The sequence below is a fragment of the Vombatus ursinus genome, unplaced genomic scaffold (genome assembly GCF_900497805.2).
Source record: "Vombatus ursinus unplaced genomic scaffold, bare-nosed wombat genome assembly UNPS02014818.1, whole genome shotgun sequence".
In the NCBI taxonomy this organism is placed as follows: domain Eukaryota; kingdom Metazoa; phylum Chordata; class Mammalia; order Diprotodontia; family Vombatidae; genus Vombatus; species Vombatus ursinus.
In genome coordinates, this window is record NW_020954596.1 from 54,909,720 (window position 1) to 54,934,581 (window position 24,862).

The following is a 24,862-nucleotide window of genomic DNA, read 5'->3' on the forward strand; positions in this document are numbered from 1 at the left end:
TATTACACAAGAGTCTTATATAGTCAACCTTATGTAGGTCCCATACATTTTAATATTGTTCAATTCAACAAACACACATTACATGCCAATTATAAGCAAGACCCTGCTGGGCACCAGATATGCAAAGTCAAAAATAAAATAGTATTTATCCTTAAAGTATTTACATTCTAATTCAGGGATATACACAAGATGTACACAAGTAAGTAAATAGAATATCGGTCCTTTTTAAGAATGAAGGACAAACAGCAAATAGAATGTATATACAAAGTCATTTCAAGAGGGACAGAAAGCTAATAAATGCCTGTTGGTGTCAGGCAAAGCCTTGCATCAGAAGAGACAAATAATTTGTACTTTGAAGGCATCTTGAGATTCCCTAATACAAATGAAGTAGTTGTGCATCCAGACAGACTTGTGGAGGAGTAATGGAGCTCTGGAGATACAGTGCTAAAGGTAGAGTCAGGAACACCTGAGTTCTAATCTTGCCTCTGATGCTAACTATGTGATCCTGGGCAAGTCACTTAACCTCTCTGCCTTAGTTTCCTCATTTATAAAATGAGGATAATAGCACCTACTTCTGATAGTTGCTGTGAGGATCAAAGGAGATAATACATATAGAGCATTTTGCTAACCTTCAATCACTATATAAATGCTAGTTGTACTGTCATTGTGGAATTCAACATTTTTGTTGTTTGCCTTTTTGCAAAGCCACATAGGCAAGAGATAGAATTTTCTCTACTAGGAAGATCTATTGGAACACTTTGAAACAGAGAGCATATGAAGGTAAGTAATATGAATTAAATTTAAGTAAGTATTTAGGAGCCAGATTGTGAAGGGATTTAAATTTGAAGTTAATGGCCAAATACACAACATACACATTTGTGTTTGTGTATGCAATGAACATATGTATGTGTATGTATATATACACATACATCTATATATGTGTATACATAAACACATGCACGTGTAGCTCTATATTATGTTCACATAAGTAAATATGTTGCATATAAGATGTACATATATGTACACCTAAATGAATGAAATATACTTATATAATACCCAATATATTATATAGTGTTGTATACTATGAATTATGTATAATGCATACTATTAATATAATAAATAATATACAGATTATATATATATATTGCACATATACATTATTCATATTTGGGATAATTGTGTATATGTAATATACAATTATAATAGATATAGATTATATAGCTATATTCAGCTATGTGCGTTTGATTTTCAGCTAATATTTAAAGCCCTTCAGGGTCAAGCTCCCACATAATTTTCTTCATATTACTCATATTACCAACTTATTTCATATGACTCATCTTAATACACTTTCTTTTTCAATAAAAATAATCTTCTAGCTCTTCCTAATAATGGAGAAAACTCTAATCTAATCCATCTATTTATCTATCTTTATGTACATAAATAATAAGGGAGGAGATAGGAAATGATGGCAATAGAATTGTCTTTCCTAGGAAATAAATAATTATTAAGTATTACTATTAATAATATTGTTAACAAATTGGAGATGGTTGCAAGAGATATAAGGTTTGAGGGTACACACACACCAGAACTGTGCTGGAGCCAGCTCAAATTGTTCAGCTAATTGTTAAATTTTCAGTGTGAGCATTTATACTCCCAATATTAGCAAGCACTACAAATCAGGGATTGATTTCTTATTTTGTTGATTTTTTTAGACTTAAAAAGGTGATGGAGAAAATGGTAATAATGCAGATTAAACTTGAACATGTTTCCTAGGTACATTTTCTTTTTCTGGAGTCAGTTGTTAAACATTTATCTGCACACTGTTACATAAAAGATATTCAGAGGCTCATGCCAAGCATGTAGTTGATAGTACTGGATTGGAGTTTGGGCAGGTGAAGGAATCTTTAGAACTAGATATGTAGATCTGGGAATAATCTGTAAAGAGATAATAATCGCAGCCATGGAAGTTGGTGAGCTCTCTAAAGGATAGAGTGTAATTGAGAGCTGAGAAGGGGGTCAAAGACAGAGCCTTGGGTGGTTAATTATTATTCAGCAAAAAATACTGAGAATCAAAAAGGCACAATGTCACAGAAACTAAGGGAGGAAAGAGCACCAAGAAAGATATGGGAAAGGGTGTCAAAAACTGAGAAGGTGAAAAAAATGAGAGATGAGTTAACACCATGAGATTTACCATTTGGGATCACTGGTGACCCTGAAAAAAAAACAGTTTAGATGAGAGGTTACCAATTACAAGAGCTAAGAAAAGAGTGGAAGGTGAAGAAATGTAGGCAATGAATAAGCTCCTTTAAAGGAGCTTGACTGTGAAACAGAGAAAGAGGTTTCACATAATAACTTGAAGGCTAGGAGTCTATGGTGAGAAGGAAGAATTCCAGGGTTCTTGATTATGAATATGAAAAGTCTTGAATGGTCTTAAGATCATGGTTTCTTCATCCCTGCATGAGCATGAAGGAAAATGAAGATGAAATTCACAGTTGTTGAGGTTGTTCCAGAACTGGTAGGTTGGGGCATTTAAGCGGACAATAATGTGTTTTGATGTTGCTTGGTGTAAAGGAAAGGGTTGGAGTCGAGAGAAAGTCTGTAACCTAGATACTGAACTCTTTAAATAAGAAAGAATAATGTCCTGGAGGTGATAGGATGACTACAATAAGAATTTAAACTAGTACTGAAGACAGCCAGACTTGTCAAAGAAATAGAGGTTGCTAAGTGTTAATGATAAAAGGACAGTCAAAAAGTGGCAATGGTGAGTGTTCCTTTTCCCTTCTGACCTCCTGTTCCATCAGCACATAAGAGAAGGGGCACTTAGAACTGCAAAGCATGTCTAGGAATCCAAGGTCCTCTGGGGAGAACCAGGCAGTAGATTTCAGTGAAAGAATACAGAAAGAGTGTAAAGAAATTCCCATTTTCCAAGAACATCCTTATAGGCCGTGCACAATGTTGCAAATGCCCTGTTACGCAATAGCTAAATGTATCTCCATTTGCTCGGCAATCTGGAAAATGTCCCTAGTTCACTGAGTGAACCATTAATCAGCCTGAGGAAAGAGGTAAATAAATTCCTTGGTCCAAAGGGTAAGATACACTGAACACATAATCTAATATTACCAAAGTTATTTGAAGCTTGGATTTTTCATCTAAGGCCATTTGTCCAAAACCTTTCCTTAAATCAATAGTTGAGATGACTTTAGCAATTCCTTACTGTCCTAACAATGGGCCAAATCCGGCATAGGATACATATTAAATTAGCTTACTAAATTTAAATTTCTACAATCCATTCTGGTTCTAATTTTGTTGGCCCATTTTGGAATGAGAGATAGAGGTGGAGCCCAGCAACTTGTGGTGGGTATGAAACGCTTAGGCTTGTCATTTACTTCACTTCTTTTTTAATGTCATCTAACACCTTCAAATAGACTCTAATTAACTGAATTGTTGTCTCATGGATCTTCAGTATGGAAAACACTAAAACAATTCTGCTCTGAAGTATATTTGTTTACTCCCTTAGTACAGACATAATTCTATCTGTCTATGATGGAAAAAAATTAGATCACCTTAATTGGTTTATGCAAAATTATCCCAAGTAATAACTAAATATGTCAATATATCCCTCTCCTCAGATTTTGTTTCCCAAGTAGAGGATGCTTCAGTAACTCCAGAACTAATTCTTATAGCTTTTTTTCTAACTCTACCCTCTGTCCTCTATGCTAAGAGTCACTTACCCACTTATCCTACCACCAATTATACCTTACCAAACCCCAAACTTGGATTATTACCACTACCTGCTGCCTTTGCTCTTATTCATATGAAGCTGAACTATTGGAGAAAACTCATAAAACAATGCTGACTAAGAGAGATTTATGTTACATAATCTCAACTGAGTCCTCACTGTGCCAAAGTAATGCTTTTATAACTCTGTAATCTATTCATTATCTCATTCACCATAGTGACTTTTCCAAACCTTTTTTATCCTTGCTACAACTTACTGTGGCATCCCTCACCCATCCCAGTTGTTCTCTGTCTCAAGTATCTCCCCACTCCAGCCCATCCTCCAGTAAGATGGCAAAATGATCTTTCTGAGGCCTGATCATATCATTCCCTTATTCCCTATTTTGTCCAGGATCAAAAATAAAATCTATTGTTTGCCTTTTAAAGCCTTTGGCTATATTGACCTTCTTACTTTTCCTCAAACCTCACTTGACACCAAAATGAGCTGCCTCCCATATCTGGGATTCACTCTTTTGTCACCTTTACTTCCTGGACTACCTGGCTTCCTTTAAAACCCAGCTCAAATTCAACCTTCAAAAAGAAAACTTTACTATTTCTTCCAACTAATACCATATTGTCTTCCTTCTGAGATAACTTCAATTTTACCCTGCACATATCTTGTATATACATAGCTATTTGCAAATTATCTCCTCAATTTGAGTGTGATCTCCTCGAGGGCAGATATTGTTTTTGCTTTCCTTTATATCCCCAGTTCTTAGCACAGTTGCTGGCACAGAGCAAGTATTTAATAAATTCTTGTTGACTTGTTTCTATGTTTCCAACTCCTTGAGTTAACCTCTTTCTTTAAAGGAACATTTATATAAGTATGTTAAATCCATCTTCATATAACAAGAAGTGAGACATAGTAAAAGGTTGTCTTAGAATGAATAAGATCTGTGTTCAAGTTTTGCCCTGAAATTATACTATCTATATGACTATGGACAAATTATTTAAATTCCTAGGAATCCAAACTACAAACCATAAATGATTTTCCATTTTACATCCATGGAATGACTTCTCATAATGGGAACTCTGTAGATCAATGAAATCATGAATCTAGATTTTTTCAAATGTGACCAAACATAATAAACATTTTGTAATTTTGTTTAAATAAGTAATATCATCAATTCTTCAGAAGTACTTATCCAGAAATTGGAAAACTGGATAGCTGTCATCACTGCAAGCACCCAAGTTCCATCAACTTGTGAGTTTGTGTGAGTCATAGGAGGCAGGCTTGATATTCTTTGTCCTGGTCCAATTTCATAAAAATTTAAGTGCGTATCATGTGCCAGGCATTGTTTTAAGTGCTGAGGATGTAATTAATAAAAAGAAAGACAGTCCTCTGGCTTCAAGGAGCTTACAGTCTACTGAGGAAAGACATCACACAAAAGGAGGCAGGAAGGTAGGAGGCAGGGACTCCAGAGGGTACCTGGTTTGGGGTCATCTTGTTCCTTGGAGTTGCAAGTAGTTAGAAAGCAGATAAAAATGGATTATACCCCCTCCTAAAGTCTCACACTTATCTCTCAGTCCTAGATTCCTTGCAACTTTTAAACATTACAGTCACAATCTATCCTTGAGAAATTTAGAGACATGTAAATTCATTACAATATCCATGGATATTGCTATAGTAATTAGTCAGGAGAGAAGGATAAATGTAATTGCTGATTTTTTTTGTTTGTTTTTTGAACTGAGGTTACATCTTAACCAAGACATAGCACTGTATTCATGTCTAAATAATGACAAGCGGATATTTCAATATGAAATTTGTGTAGATAAGGTTGGGCAGCAAATTCTAAATAAATGAATTGTATCTTTCTGAAGACAGCCTTCTACAAAACAGCTTTAAAACTATAAATAAGTTGCAATAGAAAGGGGTAGGGTTATAATTAAGACAATAAAAGACTAAGAAAGATGCACATCTTTCATGTGAAACTTGATGGAAAAAATCTTCACCATAACACAAGCAACTTAAAGTTTGGGTCAACAGTATGTACAGTCTGTGGTATTGTTTTGTCCAATTCATTTTCCCTAAAGAAGAAGAAGGTGATAAAGCAAGAAAAAGTAGGAACCAGATCTATGGATAGCTAAAAACTTTAGGCAAGTGGTATGGACTTTGTGGACAGCCAAACCTATGAAACTAAATAGGGATTACTCAGTGATAGCTAAGCAGAAAATCCAAATCTGGAGAGTATCCCTACAATCAACAGCAAAAAATGTTGAGACACCAACTTGAGATAAAGGTAAAGTGAAGGGTGTAAACAGTGTTTATAGAAAGCCAAATTAGCAAATAGTATGTGTGCTGACAAGCTATTTTTCATTTGGCCTGAAAAATAATAGATCCTTGTACTTTCATCAAAACAAAAAAAAATTTAAAAGAGATATAATTAAATAGTTCAATCAAAATATTTTTTTAATAAAGGACTTACCATATCTGTGTCTGAGACAGGTCCAAAACTGGTCACGTAGATATTAGTGAAGACTTCAGTAATGCTGTCTGATTTAATTTAAAAAAAGAATGGCTTAATATTAATAATAAAATTATAACTGTATAATATAAGGGAATTTTGTGTATGATTTGTTTAGAAAGTTGTGTCATGGTAATCATATTTATGTAAATCTTTACACACACGTATGTGTATACATATGCACACATAACAAATTCTTTCTTTGCTTTCAAAAGGAACAAACCCATAAAAATAACCATTATGGTTGGATTTTTAATAGGAGGCTATCTCAATTCTAAATATAAAATGTTTTTATAGCAGCTTTATTACACTCTGTTGCAGATCATAGCTATTAAGTGCAGTCTGTTTCAAATATGTTTCTCCATAATAAATAGCTTCTTCAGAAACCATCCTAGGAAAAGCTTACAATACAGTCACCAACATTGCTAAAAATAAAACACACTTACTGTTCAAAAGTGCGGATATTTGATATTTAGATTAAAAACTATTTCAAACTGAAATATTTCCTAAGGATAAGGACCTAGCTTTGTAAGTTAAAATAAGTATTGTTCCTCCTTGATGTCTAAAAATGAATTATTAATCATTATAAACAAATATAATTCGTTCTACTAGGAAAAGGTTTGTTTTTTAATTATATGCCATACACAAAAGCAAACAATCTATACTAATTGGAGAACATTTCTTCTATCACAAATTGTCCTTTGAGCAAGAATGCATTTTAAAAATTGAATTCTTATTATCCTTAACTGATAACTGAGATGCCTTTGAAAAGGCTTCTCAAATTATAAACAATATTCTTGTGCTCACTCTTAGAAGAAGTCAAATAAATGATGGCAAATTAATATCCTATTGGGAATTTAAATTTCAGAGGTTTTAAAAGTATTTTTTTGGGGGGGGTCTTTTCTTGTATTTTTCTCTAATTCTCACATACCTCCTCTGTACCACATTCAGAAAGATGACCCTAGTAGGCCCATCCTGAACCTGTCTGCAGTCAAGGTCAACGTACTTCACTGAGAGAAGTAAATAATATTTTCTGTTTTTATTTAATCTGACAGCAAGGACAGAAAAGTTTTTCTGAACAACTAGATGATTTCAATGCCTTGCATACTACTTTCTAAGGGAATTCCAGTTAAAATCATTTTTAATTTTTTAAAATATTTTAATGAATTTTTCTGATGAAGAAGAGATACGATCGCAGATGTATAACTTAAAATACTCATTTTGTATCTATTTGAAAACTGCAAAGCTTTTGAGATTCAAGAAAGGGAACTTAGAGGTAGGTCTTAGATGCCTTAAAAATCTCCCATAGCACCTGTCATGGTGTCTTATGCTCAAGAAACATGTTGAATGAATGAATCAATCTTGAAGCTTAGTATAAACACAACCCGGTGAAGCTAATAGCCAAAAAAAGGGGGCCAACAAAATGTTAAGCATCATCATAGGATTTTCGACTATTAGGGAAAAATGCAAGTCAGTGTAAGAAGTACTGGAAATAAAAGAGATAAAAATATTGTATTTCTCCAAAAATAAAGCAAAATTACTGGTACATTAGCACCCGGAATATATGCAATGCTCTTGTCATATGTCTGAAGGTTCAGAAAAGTTTAACAAATGACTAAGATGATAATGGTAGTTTCCAAATGAAGTAAGATTAAAATGATTTGTACAATTCAACATAGCATTAAAACTGTCATGGGCTATTACCAAATTTGTGGAGGGTGAAAAGGGTAGAGATAGAGTGAACATGGGCTTGGTCATTACAACTAGATTCACAGATGTTACACTTGAAAGGGACTTTGGATTTTATCTAATTCTACCTCTTCTTTTCACAAATGAAGAAACTAAGACTAAAAATGATCCTGTGATATGCCTAAAATCTTATAGTTCAATATTGGCAGCTCTTGGATTAGAACCTAGGATTTTTTGTCCTCAATTTGATTCTCTTTCTACTATATGTTAAATATTATATATGTACGAATTAATGAATTAAAAGTAATATTTATTAAGTAATTATTGTGTGCTATGCATTGTGCCAAGTGCTCAAGATAGAAATACAAAAAGAAAAAACAACAATAACAACAACAAAGAGAGTCCCTGTCCTAAAAAAAAATTACATTCTAATGTGGGAAATAACACATGTAAGGGAGTGGTGGCCAGGGAGGGTTATAGGGAAGTGTCATATAATCTTAAAATGTTACATAAGTGTGAATTATATTAATGACCAAATAGCAGGTATTTGTTCCAGAAGGCCTACATCTGGGAAACTAAGAGCTGTTATTTACTTTAACCTTCCATGGTCAACTTTTCCAAACATTACACACACACACACACACACACACACTCACACACAAATATATGTATATATGTATGTACCTATATATGTAGATATAGATAGATATAGGTATGCATATATAGTATAGATAGATATAGATATCTATATATCTATCACCTATGCTACATATGCCTTCTAAAACCTTCAAGAAAAAAAAAGTAACAAAAGTATGCTTCAATCTATATTCAGACATGATCAGTTCTTTCTCTGGCTATGGATAGAATTTTTCATCATAAGTCCTTCAGAGTTGTCTTGCATCATTGTATTGCTGAGAATAGCTAAGTCATTCATAGCTGATAATCTGACAATATTTCTGTTACTTTGTACACAGTATATTTCACTTTGCATCAGCTCATGTAAGTGTCTCCAAGCTTTTTTGAGATCATCCCACTCATCATGTCCCATAGCACAATAGTATTCCATCATAATCACATACCACGACTTGTTCAGCCATTCTCCAATTGATGGGCATCCCCTCATTTTCCAATTTTTTGTCGTGAGAAAAGAGCTGCTATAAATACTTTTATACATATAAGTCCTTTTCCTTTTTTTAATCTCTTTTGGGATATAGAACTAGTAGTGGGGCAAAGTTGGAAAGTAAGGGATTGGGGGGGGGGGATTCGGTCTGAGCTTTGAAATTCTCTTGATCACTTCTGGGATCCAAGAAGGTAGAGTAAGAAATAAGTCACTCTTATCCTCCCTTATTAACTTCTGAAAGCCCAGAAAATATTGCCCCAGGAAAAACCCTGTAACAACTGAACCAGAAGAAAGATAGGGTACAGCAGTCCAGTAGCCAACGTAGCTTGAGGGATTAACAGGAAAGGCCCCTCTTGCCCTGGGGGCAGGGTTGCAGTACAGAATGGGAGGTGTCCCAGCAAGCTAGCAGAAAGTTCCACCTCAGCATACCAAGAGGAGATCCTGAAACCCAGGTGGTAGAGTAAACAAACATCAACACCAGGACCCCTGAGTGCCTCAGTGAGGTTGGGGGAACTGGTGGAAACCAGTTTGGAAAGCCACCAGGTACCTTGGCATTCTACAGCAACCAAGTTTCCCAGTGCCTCAGCAAAACTAAGGGAAGCAGTGCTCCAAGGGGCCCCACACAGATAAACATCCTACAATATCCCTCTGAAAGGAGCTGAAGAAAGTGAAAGGAAGGAAAGCCTGGGTGTGTAGGAAATCTCCAGAGGCCACACTACTTAATCCTACCCCTAGAGTTCTAGTATTGCTGATTCCAGCCCAACACCAGGTAAGCTGCCAGACCCTACAGCCTCCAACTGCCAGCACTGGAGGCCCCAGAACACAAAGTCAGTGACCAGTCCCTAGGCTCCCGACACAAGAAGCTTGGGTTAGTGCTCTCTGCTCCCCAGCAGGAGAGATCAATCTCTTTAAAGGCCAGGAAATAAGCAAAGACCATGAGCAAAAGGAAATGTACAATAGATTCTTATTATGAGAAGAGTGAAGATCAAGACAGAAATTCTGAAGAGGACAACATTGTCAACAAACCCACATCTGCAACATCAAAAGGGAATATGAACTGGTCTGAAGCACAAAAAGCCTTCTTAGAAGAGCTCAAGAAGGATGTTAAAAATCAAATGAGAGAGGTAGAAGAACAAATGGGAAAAGAAATGAGAGGTATGAAAGAGAGTCAATAGCTTGGGAAAGGAAAGACAAAAATTAACTGTAGAGAACATAACTAGTAGTGGTATTGCTGGGTCAAAGTGTTTGCATGGTTTTATAACCCTTTGGGCATAGTTCCAAAATGCTCTATAGAATGGATGAATCAGTTCACGACTCTATCAACAATGCATTAATGTCCTATTTTTCCCCACATCCCCTCCACCATTTGTCATTTTTCATTTTCTATCCTATTAGCCAATGTAATAGGTATGAGATAGTACCTCAGAATTGTTTTAATTTGCATTTCTCTGATAGTGAGTTAGAGTATGTTTTCATATCTTTTTCTTGCCTCTTTTACATGAGATAATTTACTCCCTATAGGGCAAGTACGATAGATTTATATACCTAATTGAGTGTGTATGTTATTCCCTCTTTGTTTGCCTCTTTTATGTGAGATAATTTACTCCATTCTACCTCTCCCTTTCTCTTTCCCCCAGTACATTCCTCTCTCACCCTTTAATTTTCCTTTTTGTAGATATTATTCCTTCATAATCAGCTCACACCTATGACTTCAGTCTACATATGTTCCTTCAATTTGCCTTAATAATGATGAAGTTCTTATGAATTACAAGTATCATCTTCTTATGCAGGAATTTAAATAGTTTAACCTTATTCAGTCCTTTATGATTTCCCTTTCTTGTTTACCTTTTTATTCTTCTCTTGCTTCTCATATTTAAAAATCAAATTTTCTATTCAGCTGTGGTCTTTTCATCAAGAATGCTTGAAAGTCTTCTATTTCATTGAATGTTCATATCTCCCCTGAAGGATTATACTCAATTTTGCTGGGTGGGTGATTCTTGATTGTAATCATAGATCCTTTGCCCTCTGGAATATCATATTACAAGCCTTTCAACCCTTTAGCATAGAACCTGCTAAATATTATGTTATCCTGAATGTGTTTCCATGACACTTGAATTGTTTCTTTCTGTCCAGTTGCAATATTTTCTCATTAATCTGGGAGGTCTGGAATTTGGCTGTAATATTCCTGAGAGTTTTCATTTTGGGATCTCTTTCAGGTGAATTATTTCTATTTCTATTTTTATTGGCTTCCTCTAGAATACCAGGGTAGTTTTCCTTGGTAATTTCTTAAATATAAGGTCTACGTTCTTTTTCTGATCATGGCATTCAGGTAGTCCAATAATTTTTAAATTATCTTCTCTGGATCTATTTTCCAGGTCAATTATTTTTCCAATAAGATATTTCATCGTCTTCTATTTTTTCATGTTTTTGGTTTTGTTTTATTGTTTCTTGATTTCTCATAAAGTCATTACCTTTCATTTGTTCAATTCTAATTTTTAAGGATTGATTTTCTTCAGTGAACTTTTGTACCTCCTTTTCCATTTAGCCAATTACACTTTTAAAGCTTTTTATTTCATGAATTTTTGTGCCTCATTTTGGTCAATTCTGATTTTTAAGGCATTCTTCTCACTGGCTTTTTTGTTTGTTGGTTGGTTGGTTTTTTACCTGTTTTATAATTTGGACTAGTCTGTTTATTAAGATGTTATTTTCTTGAGCATTTTTTGCGTCTCCTTTACCAAACTGCTGAGTTGTTTTTCATAATTTTCTTGCATTGCTTTCATTTCTCTTCCCAATTTTCCTCTATCTCATTTACTTGATTTTCAAAATCCTTTCTGAGCTCTTTCAAGGCCTGAGACCACTTCATGTTTTCGTTTCTTTTCTTGGAAGTTTTGTATGTTGGAGCTTTGACTTTGTTATCTTCTTCCATGTGTATTTTGAGCTTCCTTGTCACCATAGTAACTTTCTATGGTCAGAATATTTTTTTCTGTTACTTGTTCATATTCCCAGACTATTATTTGACTTCTAATTTATTGTTAAAATAGGGGTCTGCTTCCAGGGTTAAGGGTGCCTTATCCTAAGCATCAGGGGACTTGTGCAGTTGTTTTCAGAGATACTTCTAGGGACCTGTAAATTTTCATTTCTTCCAAGGTGGTATGATCTAAGGAGAGATGTTTACTCCTCTCCTGGCCTGTGTTCTGTCTGTGAGTGACCACAAGCACTCTTTTCTGCCCTGGAACTGTGACAAGGGTCCCTGCTCTACTCTTGGCACATGCTTTGGTGCACTAGTGCTCCTCCTTGCCCTGGGACTGCCAATCAGGGCTGCAACACAGATCCAAGTATGGGTAAAGCAACAGAGTTCTACCTCAGTGCTAGCAAAGACACCCCTGTCATATCCTTCTCAACAGTTGTCAAATACCCTTACTGTCTGTGGGCTGAGAACTCTGTAAGCAGCTGTTGCTGATGATGATTCAGTGGTTCCCAGATCCTACTCCTGGTTTGCTGCGGTGTGGTCTGCACTGTGTTCCACTCTCACCTAAGTGCAACAGACCTTCCCTACTCATTTTCCAGTTGTCTTAGGCTGGAGAATTGTTTCACTCCATCTTTTTTGGATTCTGCTGCTCTAGAATTTGTTTAGGGTCATTATTTAAAAGTATTTTGAGAGATTTGGGGGATAACTCAGTTGAGTCCCTGCCTTTACTCAAACATCTTGCTTCCACCTTCAACATTCATTTTAGTAAGATTTTGAGTTCCAAATTTTTCTCCTTCCCTCCCTACTCTCCCTCCTTCCCAAGATAGTAAGCAATCTGACATAGGTTATACATGCACATATTTCCACATTAGTCATGGTGTGAAAGAAGAATTAAAAAAAGGGGAAAATCATGAGAAATGAAAAAAGAATGTGAAAATGCTATATCTCAATCTGCATTCAGACTCCACAGTTCTTTCTCTTGATGTGGAGAGCATCTTCCATCATGAGTCTCTGGGAATTGTCTTGGATCACCATATTGCTGAGAAAAGCTGTCTATCATAGTTGATCATCACACAATGTTGCTGTTACTGTGTACAATGTTTTTCCTGGTTCTGCTCACTTCACTCAGCATCAGTTGATGTAAGTTTTTCCAGGTTTTTTCTGAAATCTGTCTGCTCATCATTTCTTATAAAACAATAGTATTTCATTCATTCATTCACACACACAACTTATTCAGCCACTCCCCAATTGATGGGCATCCCCTCAATTTCCAATTCTTTGACACTATAAAATGGACTGCTATAAATGTTTTGTACATGTGGGTCCTTTTCCCTTTTTCAAAATCTCTTTGGGATATAGACCTAGCAGTGGTATTGCTAGATCAAAGGTTGTGCACAATTTTATAGCCTTTTGGGCATATCAACAGTTATGCATTAAAGGTCTGCTTTGTGCTGGGGATACAGAGACAAACATGAAGTATCACAGACTGGAGGGTGGGAAAAGGCTACTGATCACCAGGAAGCTTCTCCCAATTTAGTGAACATCAGCCACTGCTCCTAGCAACATTATTTTCCAGGAAATGTTCATTTTTAAGATGAAATGGAAAAAATTGTGAGGAAGACAATGATATATTGTCCTTCTATATGGAGAACTAAACAAGAGATAGACACATTACAAAAGACAGAGCTCATAAGAATTATATACTTTTTCAGGTGTTTAACCAGTGGAGAAAGCTATGAGAATAGACTGAATTACTTCCATCCCTGAAGGTTTCTATAATAAACAAATGATATAAGTAACCATCTGTTGTAGAAGATTCAGGTGTGCTGGCCTTTTTTTGAATCAAGGAGTTATAGCAAATGATTGTTTGAGATTTCTTCTAGTTTTTGATTATATGACTATATTTTTCCCTACACTCATTCATTAAATATGAAATTATATAGAAGTGCACAGACTAATGTAAAGTCAAGCCAAAATAGCATGCTAAAACAATAATAATTCAAAGGCATAGACAATAAAACAATCCTTTTGGACCTCAGTAGATATACAATGAGCTTGGTTGGGAATTTGCCAACATAGTATACCTCTAAAATGGAAGAACAATGGAAATACTCAGTCAAGAATATTCCTTTCTTAAAAAACATAATAATATAAAATATTAGTGTAAGAATCCACAAATATAGATATGTGTATGTGTCTGCATATATATATATACATATAAATAAAAGAAATACTTCATTATACACACATTACATGCACAAATTATGATATTCTTTCCAACGATGATAATTATGACAACTTTTAAATACAAAATTAGCTTTCTACTTTTAAGGGTCTTATGAACAATGATGGTAATTAAACTAAGTCATTACAAGTGTAAACATGATTACTTAGAACACCAACCTTGTAATTGTGCTACAACATAGTTTTGTTGGAACAGCTTATTTTTTTTTGAAAGAGAAGAAAATAAAGTAGGTACAGATGGACTTGGTGACCTATAACAGAGCCATGTACTCTGTGGATGCTTGATAAAAATTAAGTGAATTGATTTGAACTCTGGAGGTCACTTCCAGCCCTAATGTTCTGAGGATTCTGAGAAAATCAGTTAAGAGAATGAAGGCAAGGAGGACAGCATTATTGCTAGAGAGTTTCACATAATACTCCTTGTTGGGTTAGAAAGATTAAGTTACTAACCAAAATTTTCAAAGAAAAGAATGTTGGAATAAAGTGGGACTTTGACATTCTTTTTTATTTATTTATTTTTAATATTTCTTGGACTTTGACATTCTTAAAGTAAAGATCCACCAGAAATTACAAAAAATAAGGAACGTTGCCTAAAGAATCTAACACTATCACATCTGGCCATCGCAGTTCTAAATGAATAGTGCAGAAACACTGCAATTCTTTGGAAAGTATGTTCTCCTTTTAAGCTATATTACTTTAAAAGCAGAATCTTCAGATGGGTGAAAGTTAGTAACATTCTTGAACAACCTTCTATGATTTCAGGTCTCCAGCAAAGTAATTTTGGAAATGGTCCATTTTTTAAGTTATGGAATGACATGGTATATCAGTTGATAAATATATGATGTAAAAGTAGAGCTGTCCACAGAAATCTGAAAAGAACACTTGTGCTAATGAGGAATAATTGTAAGAACTATAGGTGCAATAGCAATATTTTCTATAACTAATCTTGCCCATGAGGCTGTGATCTTGTCACATTTAGCAGTATTCCACATTTGCCTCCAAAGACTGTGACACATGTATTTATAATGATATTAAATCAGAGAAGAATCTGTAATAGTGATAGCAAAAGTCAAGTTCTAATGACTATTCTAGAAAATCTGCATAGATAAGGGAGAATCACAAACAATAGGACTCAATGATCCAGTGTTTGATAAAGTAGAAAACATAAATTACCTAAGTGGAAAAAAAAACCACTTATTTGATAAAAACTTCTGGGAAAACTGAAAAGTACTCTAGCAGAAATTGGATTAAACCAACATCTTATAGCATATTCTATAATACATTCTAAGTGGATGAGACTTTAATAGTAAATATCAGCCTATAAAATATTAGATGAGAAATCGTATACTTCTCAAAGTGATAGGTAGATGTGTCCCTAGCCAAACAAAAGATAGAGGTAATTGTGAAAGATGAAGTAGATAACTTTGATTATGTGAAACTGAAGAACTTCTGCGTAGATAGTATTAATGCATTTAGGATAAAAGGGGAAATGATTCAATGGGAAAAAATCTTAAATCAAATTTCTCTATTAAGGATTTGGTATTCAAGATATGTCTATTCCCTTTGAAGAAGCAATTCCATTACTGGTCTTACAACCTTAAGAAGCCTTTGATAAGAAGAAAGTTGTCATATTCTCCAAAATATTTTAGCAGCACTTTTTGTGATAACTAAGACTTGGAAATGAAGTAGATGCCCGTTCTTTGGAGAATGGTAAAACAAATTGTGGTATATGAATGTAAAGAAATCTTGGATGGTTTTTAAAAATTATGTGTGTATGTGACCAATACAGAGGAATATTGAAAGATCTATATGAATTGATGCAAAGTGAAGTTAGCAAAGTTAAGCAAACAATATACATAGTAATTGCACCAATGTAAATGGAATGCACAGCACATCAAAAAACCCAAAACAAACAAAAAAAAACAGAAGTAAATGCAGGTACAACAAAATATCAAGCAGTACTTGAATGAATAGAGATGAGAGATCTTCTCCAAACCAACCTCCTATGGAGGTGGTAGTTCACAAGCGTTACACATTACACATAGTTTCTAAATTTTTCAATGTATTGAGCAGTTGGGTGGATTTTTTTTCTTTGCTAAAAAGTACTATTTTTTAGGTGAGATGGCTCTCTGGGAGGGAGAGGGATATTTGGGATAACCATGATGATGTAAGAAACTGAATATATTGATAAAACATATTTTTAAAAAGAATATATGGATATTGCTAATTTTTATGGATTTTTTTGCTTGTCATTAGATTGATAAATATCTGATGCTTTTGTCAATGCTGCACATGGCTGTGGTCTGTTGACATCAAAGCCAAAAGAATCTCCTACTTTGCTCTTCACATTAAAATCCATTTAATTCAGTAGGTCCTAATGCATTTTTCTGATATTTTGATATACATTTACAGTATTCTAATTTCCGTTATGTTTATTTGTATATGTTTTTAATTATTCTTTTGAGATTGCAAAGTCTTTGGGGGAAGGGACCCTTGTATTAATTATCAATCTATATTATTGAGCATCTAGTAGAGTATAACACATGTAAAAAGTCACTTTATTATTTTGTTAATGATACAGGGTATATGTAGATGTAAATATATTGGGGGGCCAGCCCTGGACTTGGGAAGACCCAGATTCAAATTGTTCTTCTGACAAATACTAATTATGTGACCCTGACAAGTTCCTTAACCTCTTACTGCTCCCAACAAAATCTATATAGATAAATTTTCTAGATAGTTACCTATCTGCATTAACAGATAAGGTTTTTCCACCAGGGATGGCTTATGCCAATTAAATTATTGGTCTGCAGGCCTCATCCCCTCGTTATATATTGCATTTCAGTAGTGCTGACAAAGTCCTTCCCTGTGATTGTAGTATTTAATCTCTTTAATGACCCTTTAAGGTTGATAACAAGAGTTACTATTTCCATTTTGCAGAAGAGAAAACTGAGATTCTGAAAGCTTATTTATCTTGCTTAATATCACACAACTAATAAATCTCAGATCTGAGACTTGGGACGCAGTCTAGTGCCCTTTCCATCATATCATTAGCTGATTGGTTAAGTAGAGACTATGTGAAAGACATGATACAAGATACAGGATTAAATAACTTATTAATGCTTGGTCCCTGTCATCAAAAAATTATATGAATTAGTTAGAAGCAGAGAGAATAAAAGAGGTCAACAACATAAGGAAACTTGTTTTTATTTGTCTTTGACATGATCTAAGATTTCTTTGGTATAGAGAACCCATTGCCTCAATCAAGGCAGCTTGACACTAGTTCTGTGATCTAGAGCATTTAAGCATTGCTTGGGGTATTGAGAGTGACTGTCCTAGTCACACAGTCATGGGACAAAGGCATAATTTTACTCTAGATCTTCCTGACTCTGATGCCTTAACTCTACTCTTAGAATATGACAAGTAGGTAAAAGTGATACAAAGGCCTAGGACAGGAATGGGGAACTTGTGGCCTCAAGGCTACTTGTGACCTCTAAGTTCTCAAATGTAGTCCTTGGACTGAATCCAAATTTCCCAGAATAAATTCCCTCAATAAAAGGGAATATGTGAAAGTGGATTAATGTTCTGATGAGTGTGAACAGAGAAAACTTTTTGAGGAATTTCTCAGCTGGACTTTGAAAAATGGGTAGGATGTCAATCAATAGAAAATGAGCTTAGGGGTAGAAGCTAGTTTCAGCAATAGAGAATATATTCATTTTCTGTGGCTACAGAAAGTTATCTGTAACTTTTATAAGTATTCCTTTATCAAATAAATAAGCAGATATCTGATCAAAATCCAGTGAAACTTTGGTATCCATATTTCATCATAATTTCCAGCTTTACATCTGCCTTTATTTCTACCTTTATATGTGCTATTGCCTAGCACAGTTCTCTGGACATATTAGGCATTTGATAAATGCTTGAAGTGTTGAATCACTGCAGCTGTTCTCACATTTAAAGTGATGCTAGAGGTTGGATTGGTTGGTTGATAAGACTTGTTAGGTCTTTGATTTTTGAGTTATAAATACCAGCAACCCTACAGAATGTCCAGGTAGCAAAATGGTAGCAAGCAGGTATAATAAAAGTAGCCAGAGAGGAAGTGAGAAGATACAGTAATTATGTGGCAGAGAAGTACTAAGACTCTGCAGGATAATATCAAAAGCTGGCCCCTATTCTTCCTTGTCAAATATGTCTGGACAATGTTCTGGAGAGCACCCTTACCAGATCTGTCACAAGACACCTATAGAAAGTGAAAAGCAATAATAGTAATTCACAACGTCTAAATGAAACTTAATTGACCGTCTTGTACTTTTGGATAGGCTCGGGCCTGAAAAAGCAAAGCCCTCAGATCATCTGTAGCCCCTTATGATCATCATCTTTATAAATACTTCAGCCTATTGCAGAGTCCAAGATTGTATGAGGAAACTAGGGCCCAGAGATAAACTGACTTGTTTAAAGTCACATAATTTGTAAACAGCAGAGTTGGGTTAAAAACCCAGTTCTCTCCCTGGAAATCTGGTACTTTCTCTATTATACAGAAAGGCTTTGTATGTACTAATTATACATACATATATATATATATACATATATAATGTATGCATATATATACATGTTACAATGATCTGTGTTTGGAGTTTATCTCATCATTAAGCTGTAAGTTCTAGGAAGGCAGTTACTATTTGTTGTCTTACAATTTTCCTAGCACCTAAGGTGGTGCTCATTACATGGCAGACCCTTAGTTAAATGTTTGTTGAATGAATGAATATGAAGAACCCCTGAAGGTAAAATCATATAACACTTACTTCTTTGAAATATGTGAATAATTTGTGGTTTTATTGCTATATTGCAACTCTCTTTGACCTATGAGACATGTCCTAAGAGATTTCCTAAGGTACATGGAAGTTAGTGATTTGCCCAGAATCACAAGATTAGTAAGTGACAGAGGCAAGGTCTTACTGACTCTATACTCACCACTCTACCCATGTTAATTCTGGTCATATTGACTCTTCCAATGATGTAGTGAAATGTAGATTTTGTTATATTGTCATATTAGGATGCTTGTCCAGTTTTGCATATGCTGACTATGCAAGAAAACACAGGCAAAATGTTAATGTAAAATTCCAAGTATAGTATGGCAATGTCTAACAGATCAGTGCCTGCCATAATGTCAGCATAATTTCCTGAGACAGTCATCTCATAAATGGATTATTTTAGAATCCTGATAATTATTTCCTATGATGACTTTACTAGGATTAACTATGCTACTACACATTGATTGTGTTAAACAAAAACAAAATCTGTAAAGGAAAAACTAGCAACTTATTGAGGCAATCACTATTAAAACACATTCTAGATAGATACACATATTATAAGATCATTTGAATATCTGAATCCAGATAAGAGGCATTCATCAAGAGAGAACAGCAAAATTTGGGCAATATGTCATAAGCAGAGGTCTAAAGTTATGCTTGTAGACACTTCTTTGTCTTCACTATTAATCATATAAGTAGAAAGAATATTAAATACAGATTAGTAGACCTGAATTTGAGTGGCAGCTCTGCCATCTTAGACTTAGCAAGCATGTGTGTTGAGTTGAGACTTAAAACCAAGATCTCTGATTCTAAATCTAAAACTTTCCCCATCTTACCATACTTCTTTCCTTGTATTTATCACTTAATGGGATGCATTATAGTTATCTTTGTGCTCTATTGTCAGGGCTGCCTCAAACAGTATCACATATCTATATCATCTGTATTTCTATCTCTATATCTTTATGTGCATATGTTTGAATCAATGGTGTTTTGAATGAATGTAAACACCACTCTTGTACCACGTGGTGCAGTGCTTCATATACAGTAGGTATCTGATAGATATTTGTTGAATCACTGAATACATGAATAAATAAATGAATAAATGGATGGATTGATAGATGGATAAAAGAATGAATGGGACCTATGCTGAAATTAAGACTAATAACAAGATTGAAAAAAGAAACTGAGTCTTTAAAAAATGAAATGACTTGTTTATGGTCCCATACCTAGTGAGTGGTAAATGTGTTATATCAATCTAGGTCTTTTAATCTAATGTTCTTTACACTTCACTGAGTGACTAAACTTTTTGTACTGATTAGATCACTTCCAGTAGCCAGTGTCCAGCTATATTATGTAGTTTGCTAAAGTGCCCATAGGGAATAGTTTTATTGCTGGTAACACCTGGTTTAGCAACTGTTAGACAACAACACTAAGCAAAGGGAAGTGTCAAGGGAAAAATACTTTTGTTAATTTTTTTTATTTTTTAAATTTTTGTTACTCATCATTAGCTCATTTTTTAACATGAAGAAAAACAGTTCAACAGAATGAAAGGCTACTACATATGTCCAAATGAATGGAGGTAATGGAGCAAATTTGCTTGGCTAGAATAAAAAATGTTTAAATGGAAATAATATGAAACACATTTGGATAGATATGTTTGAGGCAGATTGTGAAGAAAATTGAATGCAAATCTGAGATATTGACTTCCAGAAGTCAAGATGGCAGAGTAAGCAGTAAATCGCTGTAACTCTCCCATACTCACCTCCAAACAACCATAAAATAGAGACCCCAACAAATGCTGAAACAGCAGAACCAGCAATAGGATGGGGGGAAACAATTTTTTAGTCCAAGAAACTTGGAGGATCAGCAAGAAAGGTGAATTCACTCTGGTGAAAGGGGAGCTCAGTCCAGGACAGGCAGCATTCCACAAGGCAGCAGTAAGCTCCACCTCAGCAAACCAGTGGGAGATCATGAGCCCCAGTATAGTGGAGAAGGCAAATGCCAACACCAGGACCCCCCACATTACTTAAAAGACTGGCAGACTCCGGCTCCAAGAACTACCACTGTGCTTCAGTGTAGCCTTGGGCAAACTGTCACCCTCCAGTAGCCAGACCTTCATGTGAAGCAGCACAGCTGCAGGACAGACAGGTAGACACTAACCCTACACATGCCTAAGCAAACAGGCAGCAGCCAGGCCAGCTAGCACTGGCCCTTCCACATTTTAGCATAACCCCATACAAACAGGTAGCCTCCAGAGGCCAGACCACAGTGTGCTTCAGTGCAGCCAGGGGGAAATGCAGAAACAATTCATGGGGCCTCAGGACACACCAGTCATCACTATTAGGACACCAGCTCAGCACCAGGTAAGCTGCCAGACCTCTACAGCCTCCAACAGTGCCAGTCAACCCCTACTGCACCCCATCAGCACAGCACCAGACAAGAGGGTTCCCAGTGAGCCTCAGGACAACATAGCACAGCACCAGGTAAATAGCTAGGGCCTGCAGCCACTAGCACAAGAAGATGGAGATAGTACCCTTCCACCATGTGAGTAGAGCTCAAATTTAAAAGAAAGGAAAAATCTCCCCCCCCAAATAAAAAGATGAGCAAACAACAACAGCAACAAAACTCTGACCATAGAGAGTTATTATGGTGACAGGGAAGACAAAGACACAAACTCAGAAGAGGACTATAACATCAAAACATTTATGCCCCAAATAAAAATGAGAAATATTGTCAAGGTCATGGAAGAGCTCAAAAAGGAGATTAAAAATCTTATAAGAGAGTTAGAATGAAAATGGGGGAAAGAAATGAGAGTGATGCAAGTGAATTATGAAAAAAAAAAAGACTTGACAGCTTGGAAAACTGCTTAAAAATGGAATTTGCCAAATGGAGAAGGAGATACAAAAATCCACTGAAGTAAACAACACCTGAAAAGGTATAATTGGGCAAATGGGAAAAAAAAGTACGAAAGCTAATTGAGGAAAACAACACCTTAAAAGTTAGAATTGCCAAGTGGAAGCTAATGATTCTATGAGACATCATGAATCAATCAAATTGAAAAGAATGGAAAAAAATGGAAGGCATTGTAAAATATCTTATGGGAAAAACAACTAACATAGAAAATAGATCCAGGAGAGATAATATCAGAATCATTGAACCATCCCAAACTCATAATGAAAAGGAAAACCAGGATAGCATCTGTCAAGAAATTATCAAGGTAAACTTCCCTGATGTCCCGGAACCAGAGGTCAAAATAGGCACTAAAAGAATCCATGTGCTAGGAAACCTGGAAAAGAGTATGGCAGAAACTAGACATAGACCAAAATCTTATACCATATACCATATACCAAATCTTATACCTTATACCATATACCAAAATAAAGTCAAAATGGGCTCATGATTTAGATATAAAGGCTGATACTATAAACAAACTGGGAGAGCAAAGAATAGTTCACTTGTCAGATTTGTGGAGAACAGAAGAATTTATGACCAAACAGGAGATAGAGAACATTATGAAATGCAAAATGGATAATTTTGATTATATTAAATTGAAAAGGTTTTGCCCAAACAAAGCCAATGCAACCAAGATTAGGAAAGAAACCAGAAAACTGGGAAAGAATTTTTGCAACCAGTATCTCTGATAAGGGCCTCATTTCTAAAATATATAGAGAACTAAGTCAAATTTATAAAAATATAAGCCATTCCCAAATTGATAAATGATCAAAGGATATGAATAGGCAGTTCTCAGATGAAGAAATTAAAGCCTTCTATAGTCATATAAAGAAATGCTCTAAATCACTATTGATTAGAGAAATGAGAATCAAAGCAACTCTGAGGGACCACATCATACCTATCAAATTGGCTAACATGACAGAACAAGAAAATGATAAATGTTGGAGAAGATGTCGGAAAATTGGAACACTAATGTATTGTTGGTGGAGTTATGGAATGATCCAACCATATTGTAGAGGTATTTGGATCTATGGCCAAAAGGCTATAAAAATATGCATACCCTTTGACCCAACAATAGCACTTCTAGGGCTGTATCCTAAAGAGATCATACAAATGGGAAAAGGACCCACATGTGCAAATATAGTTATAGCAGTGGTGGCAAAGAATTGCAAATTGAGGAGTTGTCCATCAATTGAGGAGTGGCTGAACAAGTTGTGGTATATAAATGTAATGGAATACTATTGTGCTATAAGAAATGATGAACAAGCGGACTTCAGAAAAACCTGGAAAGACTTTTACGGGCTGATGTTGAATGAAGTGAGCATAACCAGGAGAACGTTGTACACAGTAACAGCCATGTTGTGCGGTGACTAACATTGATAGTCTTAGCCCTTCTCAGCAATGCAAGGTGTGTTCAGGGTATCCCCATACTTACACAGTGGTTCAAATATGTGTCAAGGCCACCCTGCACATGGAGGCCATCCAGGGAGGCCATCCACAGATTCCATCCCCTCTGGCGTATCCCCTGCTACCTTGGGATTCCATTGGTATCCTGCCAACTCTTCCAATTGTATCCCCCTGGCCAGGTAACCCTGTTCCTCACTCTAACCATGGGTTGTTCTTTTGATACCAAAGGAAGAGGTCAAGTATCTTTAGGTCGATTATAGTAGCAGTTTAATCAATCATTACGAATACTTACAAAATACTTAGAAATACAAAGTATTTGTAAGGTTAGGAAAAGGAGGGAGACAAGTAGTGGCAAGATGTGAGATGACCTCTTTTCCCCAGCATTAAAAAAGCCATTACTAATTTCCTAGACTCAGAGGCTGAGAAGAGAAAGTTGCTGGAGAAATTTCAGTTGAAAGTAACATGTAGAAATGCTGATTTTCCAGTTAGCCAGGTTAAAGGGAGTTAAATACAGGAAAGAAACAAAGCATGACTCTTTCTCCTTCTTTCCTTCCTGTCTGACTGCAAGAGCCTCAGTAAGTGAACGAGAGAGAGAGAGAGAGAGAGAGAGAGAGAGAGAGAGAGAGAGAGAGCGAATATTTTCAGTAAAGTGAAGATTATTTGAGTATGATCAGAATTTTAAAGAAATAAGACAGGCTGGCAAATCTTCATGTGTCTTGTCAATTAAACCTCTAAAAGTCCCCCCCCCCCAAAATATTTCTCTACCTCTATATTCCTGGATTGTGTCCAGGTTATGGGGTGTAAAACGATGAATAAAGAAAACAAAAGGGGAAGGGGGGAACCTTTTTCCCTCAGATCTAAGAGAAGAAAGTCACTTCACTGATTATAGAGATGGGCTTGGGGAACTTTCACTGACAAGTGAAAGTTCCAAGGCTTGCACTTTGGAATAGAAATGACACAACCCTTTCCTCGCTAACAAAAAGAGAAGAAAATTGCTTCACTGATTATAGAGAGATGGGTTTGGGGGCTGTGTCAGTGAAATTTTCAAGGCAAAGAGAGGGAAGAGGCTGCACTTTGGAATATAACTGGAACTTAACCTTTTCCTGGATCACAAAAAGGGGGGAGGTTTGTGTGAATTGGGAAATAACCAAAAGGCAATTGAGTTTGATTAGAATATCTAGCTAGAATTTTGGGAGTCTGACAAACTAAAATTAAGTGTTGGTCAATTTTAAAATAACTTTTTAAAATATGGATGTGTGTTAAAATTGGAAATTGACCAAATTATATGAGCCTCCTATACATAAGAAGAAATCATAGAGAGCTATGGGTAAATTGATAAGCTATGGGTTCCTTACAAGATAGTGGAATGAGATTTGAATTAAATTAAAACATGTTCTTTAGTATAATAATTGGGGGAGATAAAATCATA

The 24,862-nt window shown here is 35.5% G+C and overlaps 1 protein-coding gene across 1 annotated transcript in view; it reads right to left on the reverse strand.

The window, feature by feature from the left end:
• The window catches only part of GABRA2 (gamma-aminobutyric acid type A receptor alpha2 subunit), a 125,381-nt gene that overhangs the window by 50,195 nt on the left and 50,324 nt on the right, over positions 1 to 24,862 (reverse strand). The window contains exon 4 of the mRNA XM_027836354.1: positions 6,204 to 6,271. Within this exon, the coding sequence (XP_027692155.1) occupies positions 6,204 to 6,271 (68 nt within the window). The remainder of the gene's footprint in view (positions 1 to 6,203; positions 6,272 to 24,862) is intronic.